At 39.4% G+C, this 19,641-nt stretch overlaps 3 protein-coding genes across 5 annotated transcripts in view; 1 reads left to right on the forward strand and 2 right to left on the reverse strand.

Moving 5' to 3' along the window:
* agtpbp1 (ATP/GTP binding carboxypeptidase 1) overlaps positions 1-1,893 on the reverse strand; it is a 27,523-nt gene extending 25,630 nt beyond the window's left edge. For both annotated transcript variants that reach the window (XM_063897466.1, XM_063897465.1), the window contains exons 1-2: positions 1,575-1,893; positions 192-250 (exon numbers count right to left, since the gene is read on the reverse strand). In XM_063897466.1, coding sequence (XP_063753536.1) covers positions 192-223 — 32 coding nt within the window. In that variant the 5' untranslated portion in view covers positions 224-250; positions 1,575-1,893. The remainder of the gene's footprint in view (positions 1-191; positions 251-1,574) is intronic.
* naa35 (N-alpha-acetyltransferase 35, NatC auxiliary subunit) lies at positions 1,776-10,661 on the forward strand. Of its 2 annotated transcripts, XM_063897469.1 has the most exons (23): positions 1,776-2,007; positions 3,166-3,291; positions 3,396-3,429; positions 3,774-3,888; positions 4,087-4,161; positions 4,576-4,743; positions 4,950-5,016; positions 5,104-5,147; positions 5,252-5,302; positions 5,772-5,855; positions 6,023-6,137; positions 6,526-6,704; positions 6,840-6,899; positions 7,076-7,182; positions 7,295-7,361; positions 7,666-7,764; positions 7,927-8,105; positions 8,197-8,333; positions 8,472-8,539; positions 8,628-8,768; positions 9,001-9,123; positions 9,449-9,529; positions 9,674-10,661. In XM_063897469.1, the coding sequence occupies exons 2-23, from the start codon at positions 3,171-3,173 to the stop codon at positions 10,013-10,015; spliced, it is 2,457 nt and encodes an 818-aa protein (XP_063753539.1). In that variant the 5' UTR covers positions 1,776-2,007; positions 3,166-3,170; the 3' UTR covers positions 10,016-10,661. The 2 variants fall into 2 exon arrangements, with proteins under 2 accessions (XP_063753539.1, XP_063753538.1); XM_063897468.1 differs by having other exon boundaries at positions 4,950-5,147.
* On the reverse strand, positions 10,619-19,612 carry golm1 (golgi membrane protein 1). The gene is made up of 11 exons (XM_063897471.1): positions 19,421-19,612; positions 17,917-18,058; positions 16,443-16,622; positions 16,245-16,299; positions 16,032-16,134; positions 15,723-15,846; positions 15,203-15,362; positions 14,812-15,039; positions 14,547-14,705; positions 14,357-14,455; positions 10,619-13,477 (listed from the first exon to the last, which is right to left on the reverse strand). Exons 2-10 carry the CDS (start codon positions 18,043-18,045, stop codon positions 14,358-14,360), a joined length of 1,236 nt encoding a protein of 411 aa, XP_063753541.1. The 5' UTR covers positions 18,046-18,058; positions 19,421-19,612; the 3' UTR covers positions 10,619-13,477; position 14,357.
* Between the last annotated feature and the right edge of the window lie 29 nt (positions 19,613-19,641).

A 19,641-nucleotide genomic window follows, 5' to 3' on the forward strand; every position in this document is an offset into this window, starting at 1 on the left:
ACAAGATCATATAAGGAAGAGTGAACATAAGTAGTGTGCGAGTGACAGAGAGAGAGAAAGAGGTAGAGAAAGAGAATGTGTGAACAGATGGTTGTGACAGAGCAGCTTTAACCCAGAAACACTAACGCACTACATGTCACAGCCTGCATGTGTTACAGTTCATTTGGTTGTCACATAGACAAGCAACTCACCCTTTCTCTGTGGCCATTTTCGGTTTGTTCATTTTATCTACTTCAACATTTCATGTCGTCTGCAAGAAAAAAGGAAATGAAAAAAAAAAGGACAAGAATAAACATGCTGTACAACTGAACCAATTAGCATAGTAAACCTATGTGCCAAAACAGATCCCTAAACTCTTTCTGTAACCCCAGGCTGTAATCAGCCTGCAGCTATGCAAAGAAAGATAATGATCAACCTGTGAATGTGATGAACTATCCATACGTGTTAACTTGGCAATAACCTGGGACAAGCTACAGCTGCAGAGATGGCTTATATCGGCTATACCATGACAGACTTTAACTATCTGATACACAGACGCTTCTGGCTGATTTAATGCGAAACAAAGAGGCTGCCCTAAATGCTGCAGATCTCAAATGTCTCGAGACAAAAGACCAGTAGCCGACAAAGTAATTTGAATAGGTTTGAAAAAAGCTATGCTACGCTTTTAGTTGCATTAAAAACATGTGTTTTATTTTTTCAAAATGGAAAAAAAGAGCATCATTCAGCAGAAAAGTTAAGCAACAGTTCAGTGAATTTAATTTTCACCGATTTCCAAAGAGTCCTAGATACGAAAATAAGGTCAGACGTAAATACAGAAGCATTTATGGGCTGTGATAAGATGAGTCATAAACATTTGTTATGTTCATGTTAAATGTTGAGATAACATTGAACATCAGTCATGTTAGAAAAACATTCAGTTGTTTTAAATAGGTCATAAAAACCTATTTAAAAGTTGAAGGAAGTTGTCTGATGTACAGTATATTAATCAATACAATACCTTTAACTGCTTTAACATGTTTTCTTTAGTTTGCATAGTCAGACTGCAAAAGTCCACCTCCCTTTCTTACAATAGGAACAACCAGTTGACCGTGCTGAGGAGGAGCAGCCAGATGAGAACATAAAGAGCATAGGGATATTAATTTTGAATCTTTCTCCAAAGCAATTATAAAACTGACTGTTCTGGAGACCAGTTCATATAAGCCAGATGGTAACTCTCGCCACAAAAAAGAATCCAAAATCTATTTAGAAAACATGATAAACTATCATTATAACACCAGCCCACAGGGACATTTTGACAAAAATGCTCTAATGATGATGTGGGTCGGTCACTGGCTTTAAGCTAATGCCAGATAGTAAACAGATAGGCAAGGCTGTTTTACAAGATGCTAAGTTAGATAGGCTAGCTGAGGCTGGTGTCCGCTGCACCTGCTGCACTAGTCAGTCATTAACGGCCGCCTGTCTGCGACAGCAGGCTAGCTAACAGAGGAATATGCTAACAATAAAGCGTACACAGGCGATATTTGCTATAGCACTAGGCGTGCATATCACTGATTGATCATTATGCTTTTACGAACCTGCATGTAAAGGAACTGCTGTCCCATTCAGGGTGAACCAATTCCAAGATAAGGGGGCTCGCTGTTGTGTGTTTGTCTTGCCCGAAACGCCCTGATGATGTTGTGATGAGACCAGCCCCCACCAGCAACGGATCCTTCAATGGGGTTGTCGGCTGACAACGCGAGATTTCGTTACTCTGCTTGGTTTTAGCCAAAGCGCCTGTATAAGACAAATACATCACAACTTTCACAGCAATTCAACATTGATAGTTTTATATCTGAACTGGCAGTGTTTCAATCTATAAATCGTTCTGAAGGGGCTTGAGTAGCATTATAACAGTTAAAGACTACATTCCCCAGGTTGACAGCGGCTGATGACGTATAAAGTATGCGCCAATCTTTACAGTCGCTGAAGAGATCTTTATTAGCTACATGGTTAATACACAGCACTAAGGTACGTTCTCGATTTCAATAAAAATATAGCTTTATAGTATCATTACACTTGTTTTGTATACCTAATATAAATTAATAACGTGCTAAACGATAAATGATATCCCAGCTTCGTTCATAGAAAACATCCCCTGTGGGGAACAGTAGCTTGTTAGCACACGGTATTTCAGGATACTTTCCGTCATTATTGTGCTCATTAAAGTGTTGTTGATAAGGGTGACATATGAGCGGACAGACAGTTATTTTCGTGTATACTTTTTGTAGCTAGCTAAGTTATTTTGCTATTAACCAGATGCCTCCAATGTAAGGCTAAATAAAATGCATCAATATCATCTGTGACCTGTATTTCCTTTACCTACATATGACGAGGTCAAACAATGTGCAGTGTATTCATAGTACCCCCTGCACTAGCTAAGTTAGTTACCCCTAAATAAAATGTCATTTTTGCTTATATTCGATGGAGGTTGTAAAATCATTATTTTGTATATATAAATCAGTCACAGAGTAATGGGTATTTTTTTAAATCCCTGCTTAGCCATCAAAGTAGCCTACTTCCTGACATGTTCTTGCATTGAATGGCTGATACTTTTCAGGGCACTCAAACGAGCCATTTACACCTTATTAAACCGCAATCTAAGACCCTCCAGTCAGTTGTCAGAGCAAAATGTTTATTCTCTCCTGTTGCCTAACATCACAATATACTGCTTCTTCAGCTTTCTAGCAGTAGAAGAATGAAATAAAGAAAATAGTAATTTAAGTCTGTTCTTATATTTATTCATGTAATTAGAGGCAAAACACTTGATTTTGAATGTAAAGTCATTCATCTGAACAAACTGAATGAATACAACATCCTCTCCTGCTTAGAGTCAATACAGAAAAACAGTCTGAACTGAATGTGCCTATTGTACTGCATGTTTAATGGTGGACCAGCCATGTGTTTGCCAACTAACCTTTGAGATGTCCAGTAGAGAATGTGAATGAATGTAGTAAATGACTGTATGGATGCAAATGTGTATTTGTTTTAGATTAAGTGTAGTATGTGTGTATAGCAACAATGCTATGTTAAGGCTCTTAAATTAATGTGATTTCAGTGTGGCATTTGATTTGAGACAATCATCTATTGATTTCTTTGTCCTATATCTCTTTTTCTTCTCTTAAATAGTCACCATGGTGATGAAGTCAGCAGTTGAGGATGATGATGCCGGCTGGGGGCTGGGCATTCCAGAGAAGATGAAGAATAATGCCAACTGGGTGGATATTACACATGAATTCAAGGGCGCATGTAAAGGTACAGGCTCCGCCGGTAGTGTGTGCGTTGTATGGATGCACTTGTGAAAGTAACTGATTTGTTCCTCTTTTCGCTTTCCTTTTCCTTATGTTCTATTTATGCAGAGTTGAACCTTGGAGAGTTGCTTCATGATAAACTGTGAGTAGGACCTATTGTTTTTTGCCTGTCACAAAAAGTTAGTTCAGAAAACACTTTAGACGTACCACTGAATGCTTGCCCTCCCAAATAAATGATTTTTAGAAGGAGTTTTCATGTCCTGAAGTCTGAATACTGTTTCAGAGACTTTTTAGCATTGACAAAATCAATAGCAATAGAGAGAGATGAGTGACACGCACACAATAATATATCAAATTATTAAAATTTCTTTATAGAATAGTTTGATTTACCATTTTGTTTCCGCTCCAGCTATTGAATCTTGAATCTCTTGAATTTAACCTTTATACACAATAATACAGACACTAAATGTGTGTCTCTGGTGGCAGGTTTGGCCTTTTTGAGGCCATGTCAGCCATAGAGATGATGGACCCTAAGATGGACGCAGGAATGATTGGAAACCAGGTCAACAGGAAAGTTCTCAACTTTGAACAAGCTATCAAGGTACAGTACTGCTGACCTCTCACAGCTGTGTATTTACAACAGTTAATTGTTGGGAATTAAGACATAAAGCCTCATTTTTATTAAAATGTACAACTCTCACTGCATCTCCTAGTTTTAATATATATGTATTTAATATAAACGATATAATTAACAACCTAGTTCAAAGTCATTAGTATTGCTCTCTTGTATTTGTTCTAGGAAGAAGCCATTAAGGTTAAAGACCTTAGTCTTCCTGAACTCATCGGGATCATAGACACATGTTTCTGCTGTTTGGTGAGTTTCTTTTATTGTAAACATTCTGGGTTTTTCTGTTCTGTCTATGTGAAGAGAGGTGTAGTGGGTAAAGAGTAAATGTTTTATTCCAGAGCACTGATCAAGTGATTCCTACTTCCATTTTTTCCTGAAATGTTGTTGCATTTGGAGAGATGTACTGCACAGAAAACATCAGTGGATTTGATATAATATCGAGCAGATATTTGTCATTCTACATGAAAATACTAAGATTAAAATATAATTAATTAATGACCGTCCAATTTGGTAGTTTATAGCAAAGTTTTATTTGTAACTGATAAACAATGAACTGATGTAAAAAGTCAGGGACGTGTTCATTGAAGCCCATTGTATTGTACATCAGCAGCACTGCAGGATACCCTGTACTCATGTGTGCATGTTTGTGTGTATTCCTAGATCACATGGCTGGAGGGCCACTCCTTGGCACAGACGGTGTTCACCTGTCTGTACGTCCATAACCCCGACCTGATTGAGGAGCCGGCCCTCAAAGCCTTTGCCCTGGGCATCCTGAAGGTGTGTGACATCGCCCGAGAGAAAGTCAACAAGGCTGCTGTGTTCGAGGAGGTGAGAACTTTTTGGACTTTTTGCATGTATTAGAATGTGGAGATATGTGAGTTATTGGCTTTTATAAGTTAGTCATTATTTTAATTAGTTTCTGCTTTGCCCACTATTTGATATTTGTATTGTACTGAACAGTGTTAAAGTTGCTTGACGAGTCAGTGTCATATTTCTAAGTAAGAATACTAATTGACTTTGTATCTATTCTTTAGGAGGATTTCCAGGCCATGACCTACGGTTTCAAGATGGCCAATAACGTCACAGACCTGCGGGTGACAGGTAAGGGTAACGTGTGTGGTAGATCGTTAAGTCCACACAGTGGGTTTGGTAAAAACAAATCCCTCTCTCGTTTGTTTTTCCTCGCAGGTATGCTGAAAGATGTGGAGGATGAGTTACAGAGGAAAGTTAAGGTATTTGTTTTCAGCCAGTTTGAGCCACACTCATTGCCCTTTCAATTAAATACTGCTGAAAAGAATGCTAGAGTATTATATTTGTTTCTCCCTTTCTGCTTCAGAGCACACGCATTCGTCAGGGTGAGCAGAGGGACCCTGAGGTAGAGCGAGAGGTAAGTTTGGTCATTCCTCCATGTCTGTGAAGTTTGTCTTTTTAAATGTTTTTTTGTGGAATAGAGTACACACTTTGAAAGCTAAACACTTGTTGTTTCTGACCCATGTGGTTGCAGTTTCAACATAAATAACATATGACTACAAGCTGAAATTCAGAGTAAGTTACTGCTCTTGATTAGTTTAGCTTGGTATTCCAGAATGTCAGAGACACAAAGTAAACCTATAACCCTTTCCTCTTAAGCTCTGCCTGTTATAATTCCTTTTACATATTTTGTCTATCATAATGTGGGTAGTAATGTAAACAGTTAATTTAAAACCTTTTTCTGGGTGGACAAAAAATAAGAAAAAGTCTGCTTTTGCCATTCTTTGTGTCTTGTAAAGCTTCAAAGACCAATTAGCAACATGTTCATTAATACTGCTGCATGTCTGATGAGCTTGTTTTAATGTTCTTGTGCTTTTTTTCCCCAGCATCAGCAGTTTTTGGCCCTTTTCAATAGAATCAAGTTTATGCGCCTCCTACTGACTGCACTGATCACCTTTACCAAGAAAGAGGTAATACACCCACACACAATGTATAAGTTAATGACTGTCAAGTGGATTATAAAAGGTTCTTCTACGTATTACTTAGCAGTGAAGAGGATTGTTATTACTTGGATGTTTTTTTTGTTAATTTTCTTCTTTGTTAAGTGAGTTTTTGTTTACCGTTGTATCTTTAACAGACTAGCTCAGTAGGCGAGGCCCAGAAGCTTGTGGTCCAGGCAGCTGACCTCTTATCAGCCATTCATTCCAGTATTCAGCACGGCATCCAGTCCCAGAATGACACCACCAAAGGAGGTAACACTCACACACACACACTCACTCACTCACTCACTCACTCACTCACTCACTCACTCACTCACTCACTCACTCACTCACTCACACACTCACTCACTCACTCACTCACTCACACACACACACACACACACCTTTCAGACCATGTCAAGCACAGTGTGGCAACAGGACAACTGAATTAAAGAAAGTGTCCCACACACACACACACACACACACACACACACACAGTTTCAATACAGGACATCAAGTTTATCTTTCTACCTTAACCGATCTCCACACAGGGTTACAAGTTTGTTTAAAATGTCTACTCAAAGTATCTGAGGCAGCCTCTAAGGGAAAATCATTTTTAATGTGTTTATCCTTAGTTTTGTTTTTGTTGTGTCTACATCAGACCACCCCATCATGATGGGTTTTGAGCCCTTGGTAAATCAGAGACTGCTTCCGCCTACCTTTCCTCGCTACGCCAAGATCATCAAGAGGGAGGACATGGTGGCATACTTCAGCAAACTCATAGACCGCGTCAAGACCGTCTGTGACGTGATCAACACCACCAACCTGCATGGCATACTGGTGAAGCCCTTTTCCCTTCTTACTTTTTTTTTCAGTGTTAATAATTCCATACATGTACATGCTTTGTAGGACATTATAATTGATGTAGGCATTAATTCAAAATATACTAAAATTGTGTTTGTCTTTAATTTTCAGGACTTCTTTTGTGAATTCAGTGAGCAGTCTCCCTGCGTGCTCTCTAGGTCTCTACTCCAGGTGACTTAATAATAACTTTTGTCTTTTTCCTCTGAAGTCAACAGAGAGATTTATTAACATTTGCAAACAGTTTTTGTAGTTTGTCATCGAAGATACGGTTATACAATCATAAAAAAAAGAATATCAGTCTTAAGCCCAGTGTATGAGAACTAACATGATTGTTTTTCTAAATCCAGACAACGTTCCTGATCGATAATAAGAAGGTTTTTGGGACGCACCTGATGCAGGATATGATTAAAGATGCTTTGAGATACTTCGTCAGCCCTCCTGTCCTCTCCCACAAGTAAGTCTGTCATTGGTAGAGGGAGTAGACCCTTAACATGCGAGTCATTTAATGTCCTTCCCATTCTGAAGTTATTTTTTCTCACGCTTATTTTCTTATTGTCTCTCTCCAGGTGCTGTCTGTTTAACAACCACCAGGCAAAGGATTACATTGACTCCTTTGTCACACACTGCTCCAGGGTATGTAACGTTTACTGTTCAAAGCAGCAGTATAAGCGGCTTTTACTTCTGAATATATTTGGTTCAGTAGTCGAATTAAGGTGAATATTTCAGGAGAGGTCTAAACTTGTTCACGGTTTAATGACAGCTGTTGTAAAGAAAAGGACACAGGTCAGTTCTGCTTTGATAGAAGTTTGAGCTTTTTTGGAAGATGAGTGTAACACTTAAGTATAGGCTAATATATCCTCAGCCCCATGATATAAATAAGCAGGATGTGAAGCAGTGCGTTTATTCATTTGTTATTGTTTTTCAATTCTCCCTGCAGCCATTCTGCAGTCTGATCCAGATCCATGGCCACAACCGCGCCCGACAGAGAGATAAGCTGGGGCACATTCTTGAGGAGTTTGCTACTCTGCAGGACGAGGTGAAGGGCCGCTCTCGTATTAACCTTCTTTCCTTCTTTTTATGATACTTTAACACAACACCTCCATTGCATTTGTGCCGCACAAGTTAGGCATCGACACTGTACTGTCGCTGATTTTGTCAGTTATAAACCAAGTAATACATTCTTATTTTATGTCGTCAGGCAGAGAAGGTGGATGCAGCCCTGCATAGCTTGCTAATGAAGCTTGAGCCTCAGCGGCAGCATCTAGCCTGTCTTGGTACCTGGATCCTCTACCACAACCTGAGGATCATGATCCAATACCTGCTCAGCGGCTTTGAACTGGAACTATACAGCATGCATGAGTACTATTACATCTACTGGTGAGGGAATACTTTATTAGCTTGTACCTCTAAAATCTCTCTACAGCATGCACAGGCACTTTAAACCCCAGGTGTTTGTTTCTGACTGTAGGTACCTGTCTGAGTTCCTTTACGCTTGGCTGATGTCCACTCTGAGCAGAGCTGACTCCTCACAGATGGCTGAGGAGAGGCTGATGGAGGAGCAGGTGAAAGGACGCAGCAGCAAAAAGACCAAGAAGAAGAAAAAAGGTACGCTCTACTGTAGGCTGAGGTTGGATTTGAACTATATTAACCAAAATCTTTAAAATATTGAATGTGCAATTGTGATTTTCCTGTACTGTTGGCGCTTGTCCTTATAATGAAGGTATGTTTTGGTTTCCTCTGCAGTTCGCCCTCTGAGCAAAGAGATCACCATGAGCCAAGCATACCAGAACATGTGTGCTGGCATGTATAAGGTATGACATCGGTACTGAAGCAATTTGGACATTTCAATTCCTTTTTTAACACACTGCAGTAACATCCAACCTCTGTGTCTCTCCTCAGACCATGGTAGCTTTGGATATGGACGGGAAGGTTCGTAAGCCTCAGTTTGAGCTGGACAGTGAGCAGGTTCGCTACGAGCATCGCTTCGCCCCCTTCAACAGCGTGGTCACCCCTCCACCTGTGCACTACATCCAGTTTAAGGTACTTGGTGGTGTTGACGCACTTCTTCCAGCAGGCTCTCATTTTCTGTCCCCCTTACTTTAAACACATTCGTCTTGTTCTTTCTCCTCAACACTTCCTTTTGGTTTTCCCCTTTTCGTCTTGATATTCCCATAACCTTTCCTTTTTGAAATTGTTTTAGCTTTTGTTGGCCTTAGACTTCCAATCTTTTTCTGCGCTCTCTCTCTGACTTTGCCCTTCTTGCCTTATTCAGGAGATGTCAGATCTTAAGAAGTACAATCCTCCGCCCGGGTCCACGGATCTTTATTTGGCCGCCAGCAAACACTTCCAGCAGGCCAAGCTCATCCTAGAAAATGTGCCCAGCCCAGACCCTGAGGTGAGTGGATGTTACTGTTGTAAGATAATACAACTTCTGAGAGTCAAACCAGTTTGTGTGGTTAGATTCCCCACATTCTTGAACATAAAAGCAAATCTTAAAATGTATACCTGAAAAGAATTTCTAGCCTAGATCCATGCACATTTCTTGGTAAAACAAAAAGTATTGCAGCCTTTAAAAAAGTATTTATAAACATAGCAGCCATTTTTAGGGGGGCACAATATTTGTTCTGCTGTATTTCTCTCACTGACATAAAAATTGTTTGTCTGAACTCTAGTTTTTAACTTTTCTCAGCTATCAATAACCAATAATTGATTGATTACAGGTGAACCGAATACTGAAGGTGGCCAAACCCAACATTGTCGTTACGAAGCTCCTGGCTGGGGGGCACAAGAAGGACACCAAGGTAACAAACTATACACATTCCCTGGTGTTTTGTTTTTGCTTCTTTCGATACAAATTGTGTGTACTCAAAGTGCATGGTGATTAATGGTGGTCAATGTTGTACATTGTGAAAACGTTGAAGTAAAATTCCTTTTTACATCCCCAGGTGCTCCCAGAATTTGACTTCTCAGCCCACAAGTACTTCCCGTGGTCAAAATCATCTGATTCTGCACTGCGAGAGAGACAAAAAGTGTGTGTGTGTGTGTGTGTGTGTGTGTGTGTGTGTGTGTGTGTGTGTGTGTGTGTGTGTGTGTGTGTGTGTGTGTGTGTGTGTGTGTGTGTGTGTGTGTGTGTGTGTGTGTGTGTGTGTGTGTGTGTGTGTGTGTGTCTCTCTGTGTGTCTCTCTGTGTGTCTCTCTGTGTGTCTCTCTGTGTGTCTCTCTGTGTGTGTCTCTGTGTGTGTCTCTGTGTGTGTCTCTGTGTGCGTGTGTACACGATTCTTTTCTTGACACGAATGAGAGATGAATCCAGAACAGAGAAATCACAACTGGACTGAAATGACTGACCAAATTCACCTCTGCATCTTTTTCTTTGCTGCCTACATAACCGTTTGTCAACTGCACATGATTGGATCGCATTACACCTTTCCATGTATTTATGTTCTTACCTGAATGAAATGGTTGAATGTGAAAGGACTATATTATTAGGGTCTGAGACCAGAGGTCGGCGAAGACCCTACTGTAATCGCAAGCGAAGCGAGCGACAACCCTACCAAACATACACAAAACAGGGAAAACGATGGGCAAAAGCAGAAAAAAACGGGGTACATGCCGAATAAATGTGCATAATTATCGGAAAATAGATTCAAATAATTAAAAAAAATTAGGATTTGCTAATCTCTCGATGGAAGCAGGTGTGTTTTTATACGAGAACCACTTGCTTCAAGTTGTGAAAACTGTGTATACTGATGCATTTTTGGTATTAATGCCATGTACACAGTTCAAGGTGTCTGTGTGTTTTTGTGTAGGTTATACCAATGGCATGACCATGCGTGTAATTTACTTCTTTCATGTTCAGGTTACACCGAACAATAAATCCCACATGAAACCATGTCTCTGCAATAAACACTTTTTTTTATTCTCTATCATCAATAAAGTCTTTGATCATTTAAACCATTCACAAATGTGTTCAACATTCAGAACAAAAGAAAAGAAAAGCAAATTTAGTCCACCAAAGAAACAAAAAGTAAATCAAATTTATAAAAATCTAAAACATATTTTCACTCCAGAAAAGAAATTGGACAAATAACAAAAGCAGGCAGACAAAACTTTCTGACCATACTAAGTATTGGATGTAAGAAAAAGTCAGTTTGACAGCAACCTTGAATGATATTTCAGCACCAGCCCACGCATGAACACTCATACAGTTATCAAATTGTTAAAAGGCTTCAACTTCACTAAAAGATTTGAGACTTGGGACGGGACTTGCAAGGAAGATGTGTTGGAACAGCTTTTTTTATTTAAAACATTTTATTTTTTGCAAAGCTGCTTTTGCCTTCAAGTTTTACAAATAATCAACCATCTAAGTATGTGTTTTGATTTATCTTATTCTAAACAATAAACCAACAGAACAATGCTTTTGTTTCTAAGACAACCTGCAAATTTTTTGCAAATGGTTTATTTACTACTCTGTTTATCTTTTAAATAGCCAACATTTTACATCCCAGTGTTTGATAAAGCCAGCGAGCTCACAGTGATACGTCTAAACCTCATGAAGCGTAATAAAACCTAAATGGTTTGAGATCATTAATCACATTCATTTGTAATGCTTTTTTTTTGGTAGATTTTGTGCTAGTAGAATGGTATTTACCTGGTAGGTTTCCCGTGTACTGTACCCCCCACCTCAATGTTTTCCTCATAGTGACGGAGATATTTATTCCCTGATGGGAATAATTCATTAGACAAAAGTAACCTACTGAAGGATTTTGTACTGAAATGTTCCTCCCATTACATCACACAGAATTTATCGGGTCAAACATAACAAACACATGTGGTTTTAAATCACTGTCAAGTCCTCAAAGTATGAACGACACCATCTTATCTTCATTTTGGTGAGAAGCTAAAGATGTAAAAAATGTCATTTTGTTTTCAATGTCAAAAAGGTTTACAAAACATCTGCATTGTGTTAGGACATGTTTATTGTTCATGGGGATCATGCGGTCAACAATGTCCAATATATGTATATAAATATTCCTCATTGTGCATTTCATTGAAGATAATCATCATTAATTCAAGACCAGGATTTTATGGCTAAACCTTTACATTCATATGGAAACTATAGGTATTGTGAAGTTTATCATTTAGAGATATTAAGCCATTATTTAGCATATGTGTAAAAATCTCAGCATCGTGACTGAAAATGGTGGATTTAAAAATAACTGGCAGCCCAATTGTAACGACCGCTTGAAACTGTGAGGTTTAAGACATTGGAAATACTTCAGTGGTTGAATTGTTGATAAGTCAAAGCATGATTGAAATGATGGCAAACTGACACATACTGAGTAAGTGTGGGTATTGAGTAATACCTTTTAAATGAAATACCAGGAAACAATATCTTTAAAATGAAGTAAAATCATCTGTCCTGTATAAAACACAAGGCAATAAAACTAATACTATTTTACTTTTTGTTAATTTCTGATGCCTAAGTTCATGTTTTCTCTCACAGACACACATTCCATGCTAATACAGCTTTAAGTTGAAGGGACATTTAAAAAATGCTGAATGTTTTCACAATGGATGGATAATAAGAGCCCCAATGCCAAACAAAGAAATGTGCTTCACGCAAATAAAAAAGTCCATTAAATTCAGCTAAGCAGAGGCAGTATCCACAGCGTTAAGGTCCAAACTCAGTTATGGGAAAAACCGGTGTACACATAATCAATAAGGCATGAGACAAAAAATGAAAAGATGTTTGAAATAACTCGCTTCATTATATTCTGAAACAGTTTTTCTTTCTAAATGATCCCAAATGTTGATCCCAAATTCAATCAAGAGACGATCTAGACATTATTTCTGATAGATAAAAGAATTTCCTGTTACACATAACATGATAAGCCGCTGCCTCTAATGACACAGATGTACTCAGCAGTCCAACAAGAATCTGAGAACTTTTCCTTCAATTGCTAGAGCTATAGAAAACCTCATTTGCGTTCTCTGACAGACCTTTCGTTAAATGACATGTTCCAGCTATTGACCCGTAGTCAGCATACTACAGTAATACACACCTAAAGGCCCTTTAAGGGTCTGCACATCATCATCACATTTGTGTCATCATTCAAGTTACCGTCATTATGGAGTGAACATAATAAACACATCTAATCACATGGTCAAAGGCTACTAATCCCAGCAGTGATGAAATGGTTCCATCCCACTGGTGTCAAGTCTTGAAATGTCATCAATAATATTTAAGCAACACGAGGAGGTGGGTATGTGGTAGTACTTAGAAGTACTTCCATATAACTTTTTCATACCGAAATCAATGAGCACAATCATCACAATAACAGAAACCATGGGGTTACATTTATACAGTGAATGCGTTCGATTAGAAACCACATTTGCACACGTTTGGCTGACATTTGCATATTTCAGAGTTGAACATGAAGTCCTAAATATGCGTACTCTGATACAGAAAACTGGCAACCTATATTATGTCTGAGAATTGTAATTAAATAAATTGTACATAATCCTTTAAATTGTACATAATCCTTTTAGAGATGACATAATAAAAAACATTCCAAAAAGCAAAGGATTTTGAAATCAAACAAAACTAAAGTGTGATGTCTTTCCTATAAAGATGTTCATCTGGTTTTGTTTGTGCTCACTGTGTTCCAAGGGCCGCATTAACCTCTGCTGAGGTGTATGATGGGTCCTGTTTCCTTATGTGTTGTGCAAGCTCCTTCTCTAACTCCAGCCCTGTGGGAAAAAAATATTTGCAAAATGAACACAAACTGTGTTTATGGTTTAATGATGTAGCTGTATATTTGGCAGGCCTACTAAAATTAAATGCAACTGAATACACAACAGTCAACTTTGTGTTACCAATATAGACAGCTGAACAGGAAAACAGAAACCAGATTTGTTTCCTGAAACTGGAACATTTCCTTAACTGACATTCGGCAGGGATGATGAACACACAGCATTAATAGGTAGTGTTCCCATCAATCACCTGTGCGGGGCAGACTTTGCACATGGAGTGTTTTAAATCGTTGATAATAAAGTTTGAACTAACCATCTAACTAGTGGTAGACACAACTATGTCACTCAGAAGTGAAAGTGACACGACAGCTGATGATGATGATGATGATAGATAGAATCGAGGATGAAACCCTCTTTATTTGTCACATACATGCACACAGCAGAGCACACACAGTGAAATTGGTCCTCTGCATTTAACCCATCCTAGTACTAGGAGCAGTGGGCAGCTATCGTGCAGCGCCAGGGGAGCAATGGGGAGGGGGGGATTGGAGGTGTCCAGTGCCTTGCTCAAGGGCACCACAGCAGGGCCTAGGAGGTGAACTGGGACCTCTCCAAGTAGCAGTAAGGGACTTGAACCGGCGACCCTACGATTCCCAGTCCAAGCCCCTACTGACTGAGCCACTGCTGGACATGATGATGATTTTGATGATTATGATGAACAACTGTTTTCAATCTGCTCTCAGAGATCACTGAACTAATGACTGAACTTCATCTAGACTTCATCAAGTCTGATACTGTCACTGTGAGTCGGCGTCATGAATAATTAATCTAGTGACTTTCAAGAAGGAAGACATCGATGTGTGTCTCACTGCATACCTTAGATCTGGGCAAGTTCAGCTTGTTTGTCTGCTTCAAACTCGCCTTCGTTCTCATCATCTCCGTTATAGTCAGCCAGCTCCTCCTCCATGTCTTTGTCTATCAGAAAGTACAATGTTCTAATTAACATGAAACACACACATTGTATTCCTTTTCTTTCTTTACACACACATAACTTTATGCCACATACCTATATTTTCAGCTAGTTTACTCTGCCGTTGTTTCTCCAAATCGATTCCACCCACCACTTGCTCGTCTGCGTCATATTCTTCCTCAGGTTTCTGACTAAGAACAGTTTCGTCTGCCTTCACCCGGCCAATAAGCATGCCGTCCATCCCAGGGTCTGCCTCTGAAGACATGACCAAATTGTTGGTTAATTTCCTTAAATTTCACCATCTCTTCACTGAGAGTGCCTGGATAGAAATAACAAACTTTTAGAGACCAAGCCCTATTACCTTCAGCCTGAGTGTCCTCTCCATGGACGTCCATCACCTCCATCTCTTTGTCCTCTGTCAGGTTATCCTTCACAGGCTCACTGGTCTCTGCCTCCCCCTCTTTTGGTGTGACAGCCCCCTCTGGTGGTAGCAAAGTTTCCTGCTTGACTGCAGCAGCTGAGGGGACAGACTGGTATTCTATTTTGGAGGGATCTTTCCCTGCAGGCAGGTCCACTGGGGTATTAGGATCTATGAAATAAGTAGTGAGTGAGGATCAGTCTATATAAAAATATATACAAAACGCTTTGAATGTACAATATGCACAAACAGATGGTATATTAGTGTCATTGCATGCTTTTGAGATTAATTTCAGTGTGCTACACTCAGGCGTCATGACATCCATGTTTGTTACTTTTGTCCACAACGATCTCATTGGTCAGCAGCTCGGGTGGATCATCTCCGTTGGGCTGTGAGAGGGTTGTGTTGCTCACTACAGTTTCTGTTTTTACGGCATCAGCCCCAGTAGTGACTCCTCCGTCCTCTTTAGTTTCTCCAGCCGCTGCATGTTCGGGCCTGAGGAGTAAACACCATCATAAACCACATTCCTTTACATAAACAGCTGCATGACAAGTAATTAACAAATGTAGGGAGTGGCAAAATCAGTCCACGCTTTTAGATTTTTAATGAGAAACTAGAATTAGAAGCCCTGGGCAAGATATTCCCTTTTGATTTGGTTACTAAACAAGGTGCAATATTAACTCAGTGTTCACACTCGCATGAAAGCAGAGTATGGTTTTGAACTGATTAAGAAAAAGGATTTGTCTATGCATAGCAACCCCATGATTACCTTATTTCAAATGGTTTGTTTTACAAATATGATGTTCTTTAAATTCTTTCACATGGGTTAGTTTTCAAACAGGAAATCGAAGTACCTTTGAGGAAACACCTGAAGGAGAGATGAGCTTTTCCATTTTCTTCTGAACATCAAGTTTAGCAGCAGCCACTCTCTCATCACACAACTCTTTCTGAGATAGGACCTGAGAATGGCAATGGGTCCTGTTCATATGTACAAACACACACACAGACACACCTTAACCATGAATAACAGAAAGCCATTCCTAAAGCTAAGCCAATGGTGAAATGTGGTTATTGTCAAGTATTAACATAAATAAAGAGTATTCTTGATCTTATTTTAAACAGACCTGTATACATATGATTGATTAAATTAATATGTTTCTCACATGTCGTAAGTGAGTCTGTTGTTGAGGTTTTTGATGTTGCCCTGGCAACTTTGCAGCTCCTTCTGAACCTTCCCCAGGTCATCGTTTAGCTCTTTCAACTGACCTGGAGACCAGACACACAAGACATTAAGAGAAACACAATAAGTAAGATACATTTTCTATAGAGCTCATTTGGCCACTAACACAATATATCTGTTGAGAAGTTAAGGTTACCCTTGAGTTCCTGTATGGTTTTGGTGCTAGAGGAAATGTTCTGCTGCAGTGTGCCCTAGAAGCAAAAACACTAGTTATACTCAGAATTGCTTTACAGGAAATCCCTCTGATGCAATAGTTTATAGACACAAGTTTAACATTGGTTCCTCCCAGTTGTATTGTACAGACATTTAAACATCTATTGGTGTTTCTGTGCACCTTCTCTTGGCTGCAGGTGTTCTGAGATCCTTCCAGTTGTCTCTTGTAGAGGCTTTCTATGTGGCTAATCTGCTCCTTCTGTCTCTGGATTTCCTCCTGGAACTCAGTCTTCTTCAGCTCCACTACTCCTCTCTCTGCTGCTCCACGCTGGACCTGGCCTTCCAACTCATACAACTTAGTCTGAAGCACACATGCAAAGAGAGAGTTTAATGACAAATGATGACAACAATCTGACTGTGTAAGCAAAGGACAGCAAAATGGCACACCCGTTACTTCAACACATTAAAAAGGTGGTAATATACTCCTGTTCCACAATGCACATGAGAAAGGAAAGTGTGTTGCTTATAGAGTGGTGCAGGGATGACGTATTTTTGGAGGCCAACCCAGAAGTAAGCTGCGCATGGGTTCCCTCGACAAAAAAGCAATGCGATTTCTCCATAGGATTTTGGAATATTGTAAAAAACAAGATCTGTGGAAAACAAACCTGTTTGATAAATGCACATTTTGTTCAGCCGGATAATCTTCACGTGTCTCCCTACTTTCAAAATTCTAGAATCATAAATCTAATCACCAGAACCAAAATGCTAACGTCATGCTATAAACAAACCACAGACGAGTACAGCAGGGCCGCCAACTTCAACATCACGCCAACCAAAGATCCTTTCAACTGACTTTCACGCGCTTGCATATGTTAACAAAGCTTTCCTTTTAGCCAAACTGAATTTAACTAGAAGTCATGGCTCTAGATCAGGGGCAAACAAACAAAGCGGGAGTGTTAACGTGTTCGGCATAATGACGAAAAACGTCCTCGACAACGTCTGCAGTCCTTTTGAGACACTTGTTAACAACCATCATTTTTCAGACACGTAAACTGGGGAGGGGTGGGGGTCACTGCTGATGTATTTAATGTTGTAGAACAAAACATGATCCGTCTCTTAAATTTGTGTCAACTACAGACCTTATTTCGAGCTATTTTCCAAAATCCTATGGAGAATCCCATTGAGTGAGACAAGGGAAGTGGTAAAATGCTAACTCACATCCGGGTTTTAGGACTCATTCCTGCACCACTCTATAGTGACTTGTGTTAAGTAAAGGGTATGGCTTTAAAGTTGTAAAAGGAAATTGCATAACAGAAGACCCTTCAGCAACCAAAACTATGATGTAAAGAAGACCAAATCAGGAAGCGAATGCTGTCTATCTCACTTCTGCTTAAGGAATACATGATTTTGTTGCAGATCTGCACCAGCAAAGTCAGTTAATAATAACCACGTGTTTAATCATTATACGACGTGTGAAGTCTCTAAACATATTAACTTTAGCCAAATGCCACACGCTGACATTGCAAGACCTATTCTGAGAAAAATGGGTTTGTAATAATTTGCAACAAGAGACACTTTAAATGAAGTACATTTTTGAGGTGATATTTGCACTGTCCACTCTAGCAGAAAACCACAGAAACACAAGATGAACTTACCTCTAGCTCCACATTGCGGGAGCTTGACACCCAGTAGTTAAAACCCAAAACCAGAATACAGGCAATTAGAGCGCCGATCATTAGAGGGGGTGATCTTCCTCCACGACGTCCATTTCCCAGCCCGCCCATAGCTGTCTACACACTAGACACAGACAAACACAACCAGGGTCAACACACTTTCCATTCATTCTAAAATGCATGTTTTAAATAACAATGTTTTAGACTGTGAGCCCTGCATTACATCTACTATTTGGAAATAGTCAGCTTTTGGTTTTGCAAGTTGCTTGTGGACATGTATAAAGCTCACTGTCATACCTGTAAGGGGCATTGAGCTACTTCTGCTTGTGTCAATGCAATGTCAGAAAAAGGTTATTTGATGGTATCAACATCATAGTGTTTAGAAATAACACTTGAGATAATCTACAGACAACTGTGTTTATAGGTCGGCAAGTATAGAGACCAACACCCACATGTAGCTACATTGTATTGCTTAAGTTTGTTTCAAACAATGCTGAGTAAATCTAAATGACTGCAAAAAGCTGAGCCAAAGCATACATTATATAATGCAACCTCTGCATTTGACTATGTGCAATGACAATAAAGTTGGATCTAATCTAATTAAAAGGACATTTCAAAGGACCCAAATGTGCTGAAATACAACTGGTTTCAGCAGTACTAATATCCAAGTCTGATATACGTTTACTTTACTAGTACAATATTGTCAGGTGGTGACAATGTATAATGCAAACTATTATGCTCAACCATGCCCATTCATGTTTCTCCCATAGACTGTATATAGAAAGGTTTGTCCCATCATGCAAAGGCACAAATGGCAGTTGAGGGTTGAACAAATGAATCAACTGCGTAGTCAATGCACATTTCTTATTTACAAGACAAACATACGCCATGATAAAATTATAAAACAGTGGCTGTAGGTCAAAACACCTACAGATAAATAACGTAAGAGTAAAACTTGAGTTTTGCTTTATAAGAGGATTAAAGGGAGTGACTCGTGTTGTTAATGTCAACGCATGACTTACAGACATACAGCAGCAGTAATGTTGCATTACAGGATGGCACAACCCCATTAAGATACACAGATACAATTTGGCCATGCCTGTAGGTTTGCATTAAAGGCGTTATTCAAAAACCGGACAAAGCTGTCTTTGAGTACAAAAATGTAGATGCTAACGTTAGCCACACAGGTACCTCGAATACTAGACTAAATAAATGCAGGTCAAGAATGGGCTAACGTCAAAGGTAATAACAGCCACTGCACCAACCTGAAGAAGATCCTCTTGCCGTATAAAGATTACAAAAAATGACATCAAATTCTAAAAATGAGGTTAAGGGACACACATAATTTGGCCAGTTTAACTAATGAAGTTTATTGTTTTGTTGCAAAAAACCGCTGGCGTCGATAGCAACGTAGCCTTTCCCCGTTAGCTTCATAGTTCGCAGCAAGCTAACTAACGCTAACAGACAGACCATGTACTTAACTTACCCGGTAGTCTCAAGAGGAAAACAAGAATTGAATGTTGAACCCCGTATATGCAGAGTTAGTAAGTGATATTTTGGGGAAAAAATGGAAATATTTGCGTTTCACGCGCATATAACACCGCTATAGCACTTTTATTTCCTATTCATTATTGCCATGTAAACAGCAGGAGTGTGTTGGGTCGATCTGGGACAGTCGGGTGCTGCCTCCGCTTGTCGTAAGAAAAA

The sequence above is a fragment of the Eleginops maclovinus genome, chromosome 12 (assembly GCF_036324505.1).
Source record: "Eleginops maclovinus isolate JMC-PN-2008 ecotype Puerto Natales chromosome 12, JC_Emac_rtc_rv5, whole genome shotgun sequence".
Taxonomy (NCBI): Eukaryota; Metazoa; Chordata; class Actinopteri; order Perciformes; family Eleginopidae; genus Eleginops; species Eleginops maclovinus.

Excerpts from the sequence above, each read along its gene's own strand:
- naa35 (XM_063897468.1), top strand. The coding sequence starts at position 3,171 with ATGGTGATGAAGTCAGCAGTTGAGGATGATGATGCCGGCTGGGGGCTG. Across the intron at positions 5,303-5,771 it reads ACCCTGAGGTAGAGCGAGAG|CATCAGCAGTTTTTGGCCCT; the intron begins GTAAGTTTGGTC and ends TTTTTTCCCCAG. Across the intron at positions 8,334-8,471 it reads GACCAAGAAGAAGAAAAAAG|TTCGCCCTCTGAGCAAAGAG; the intron begins GTACGCTCTACT and ends TTTCCTCTGCAG.
- golm1 (XM_063897471.1), bottom strand. The coding sequence starts at position 18,045 with ATGGGCGGGCTGGGAAATGGACGTCGTGGAGGAAGATCACCCCCTCTA. Across the intron at positions 15,363-15,722 it reads CTTCAGGTGTTTCCTCAAAG|CCCGAACATGCAGCGGCTGG; the intron begins GTACTTCGATTT and ends TTACTCCTCAGG. Across the intron at positions 14,456-14,546 it reads TAAACTAGCTGAAAATATAG|ACAAAGACATGGAGGAGGAG; the intron begins GTATGTGGCATA and ends ACTTTCTGATAG.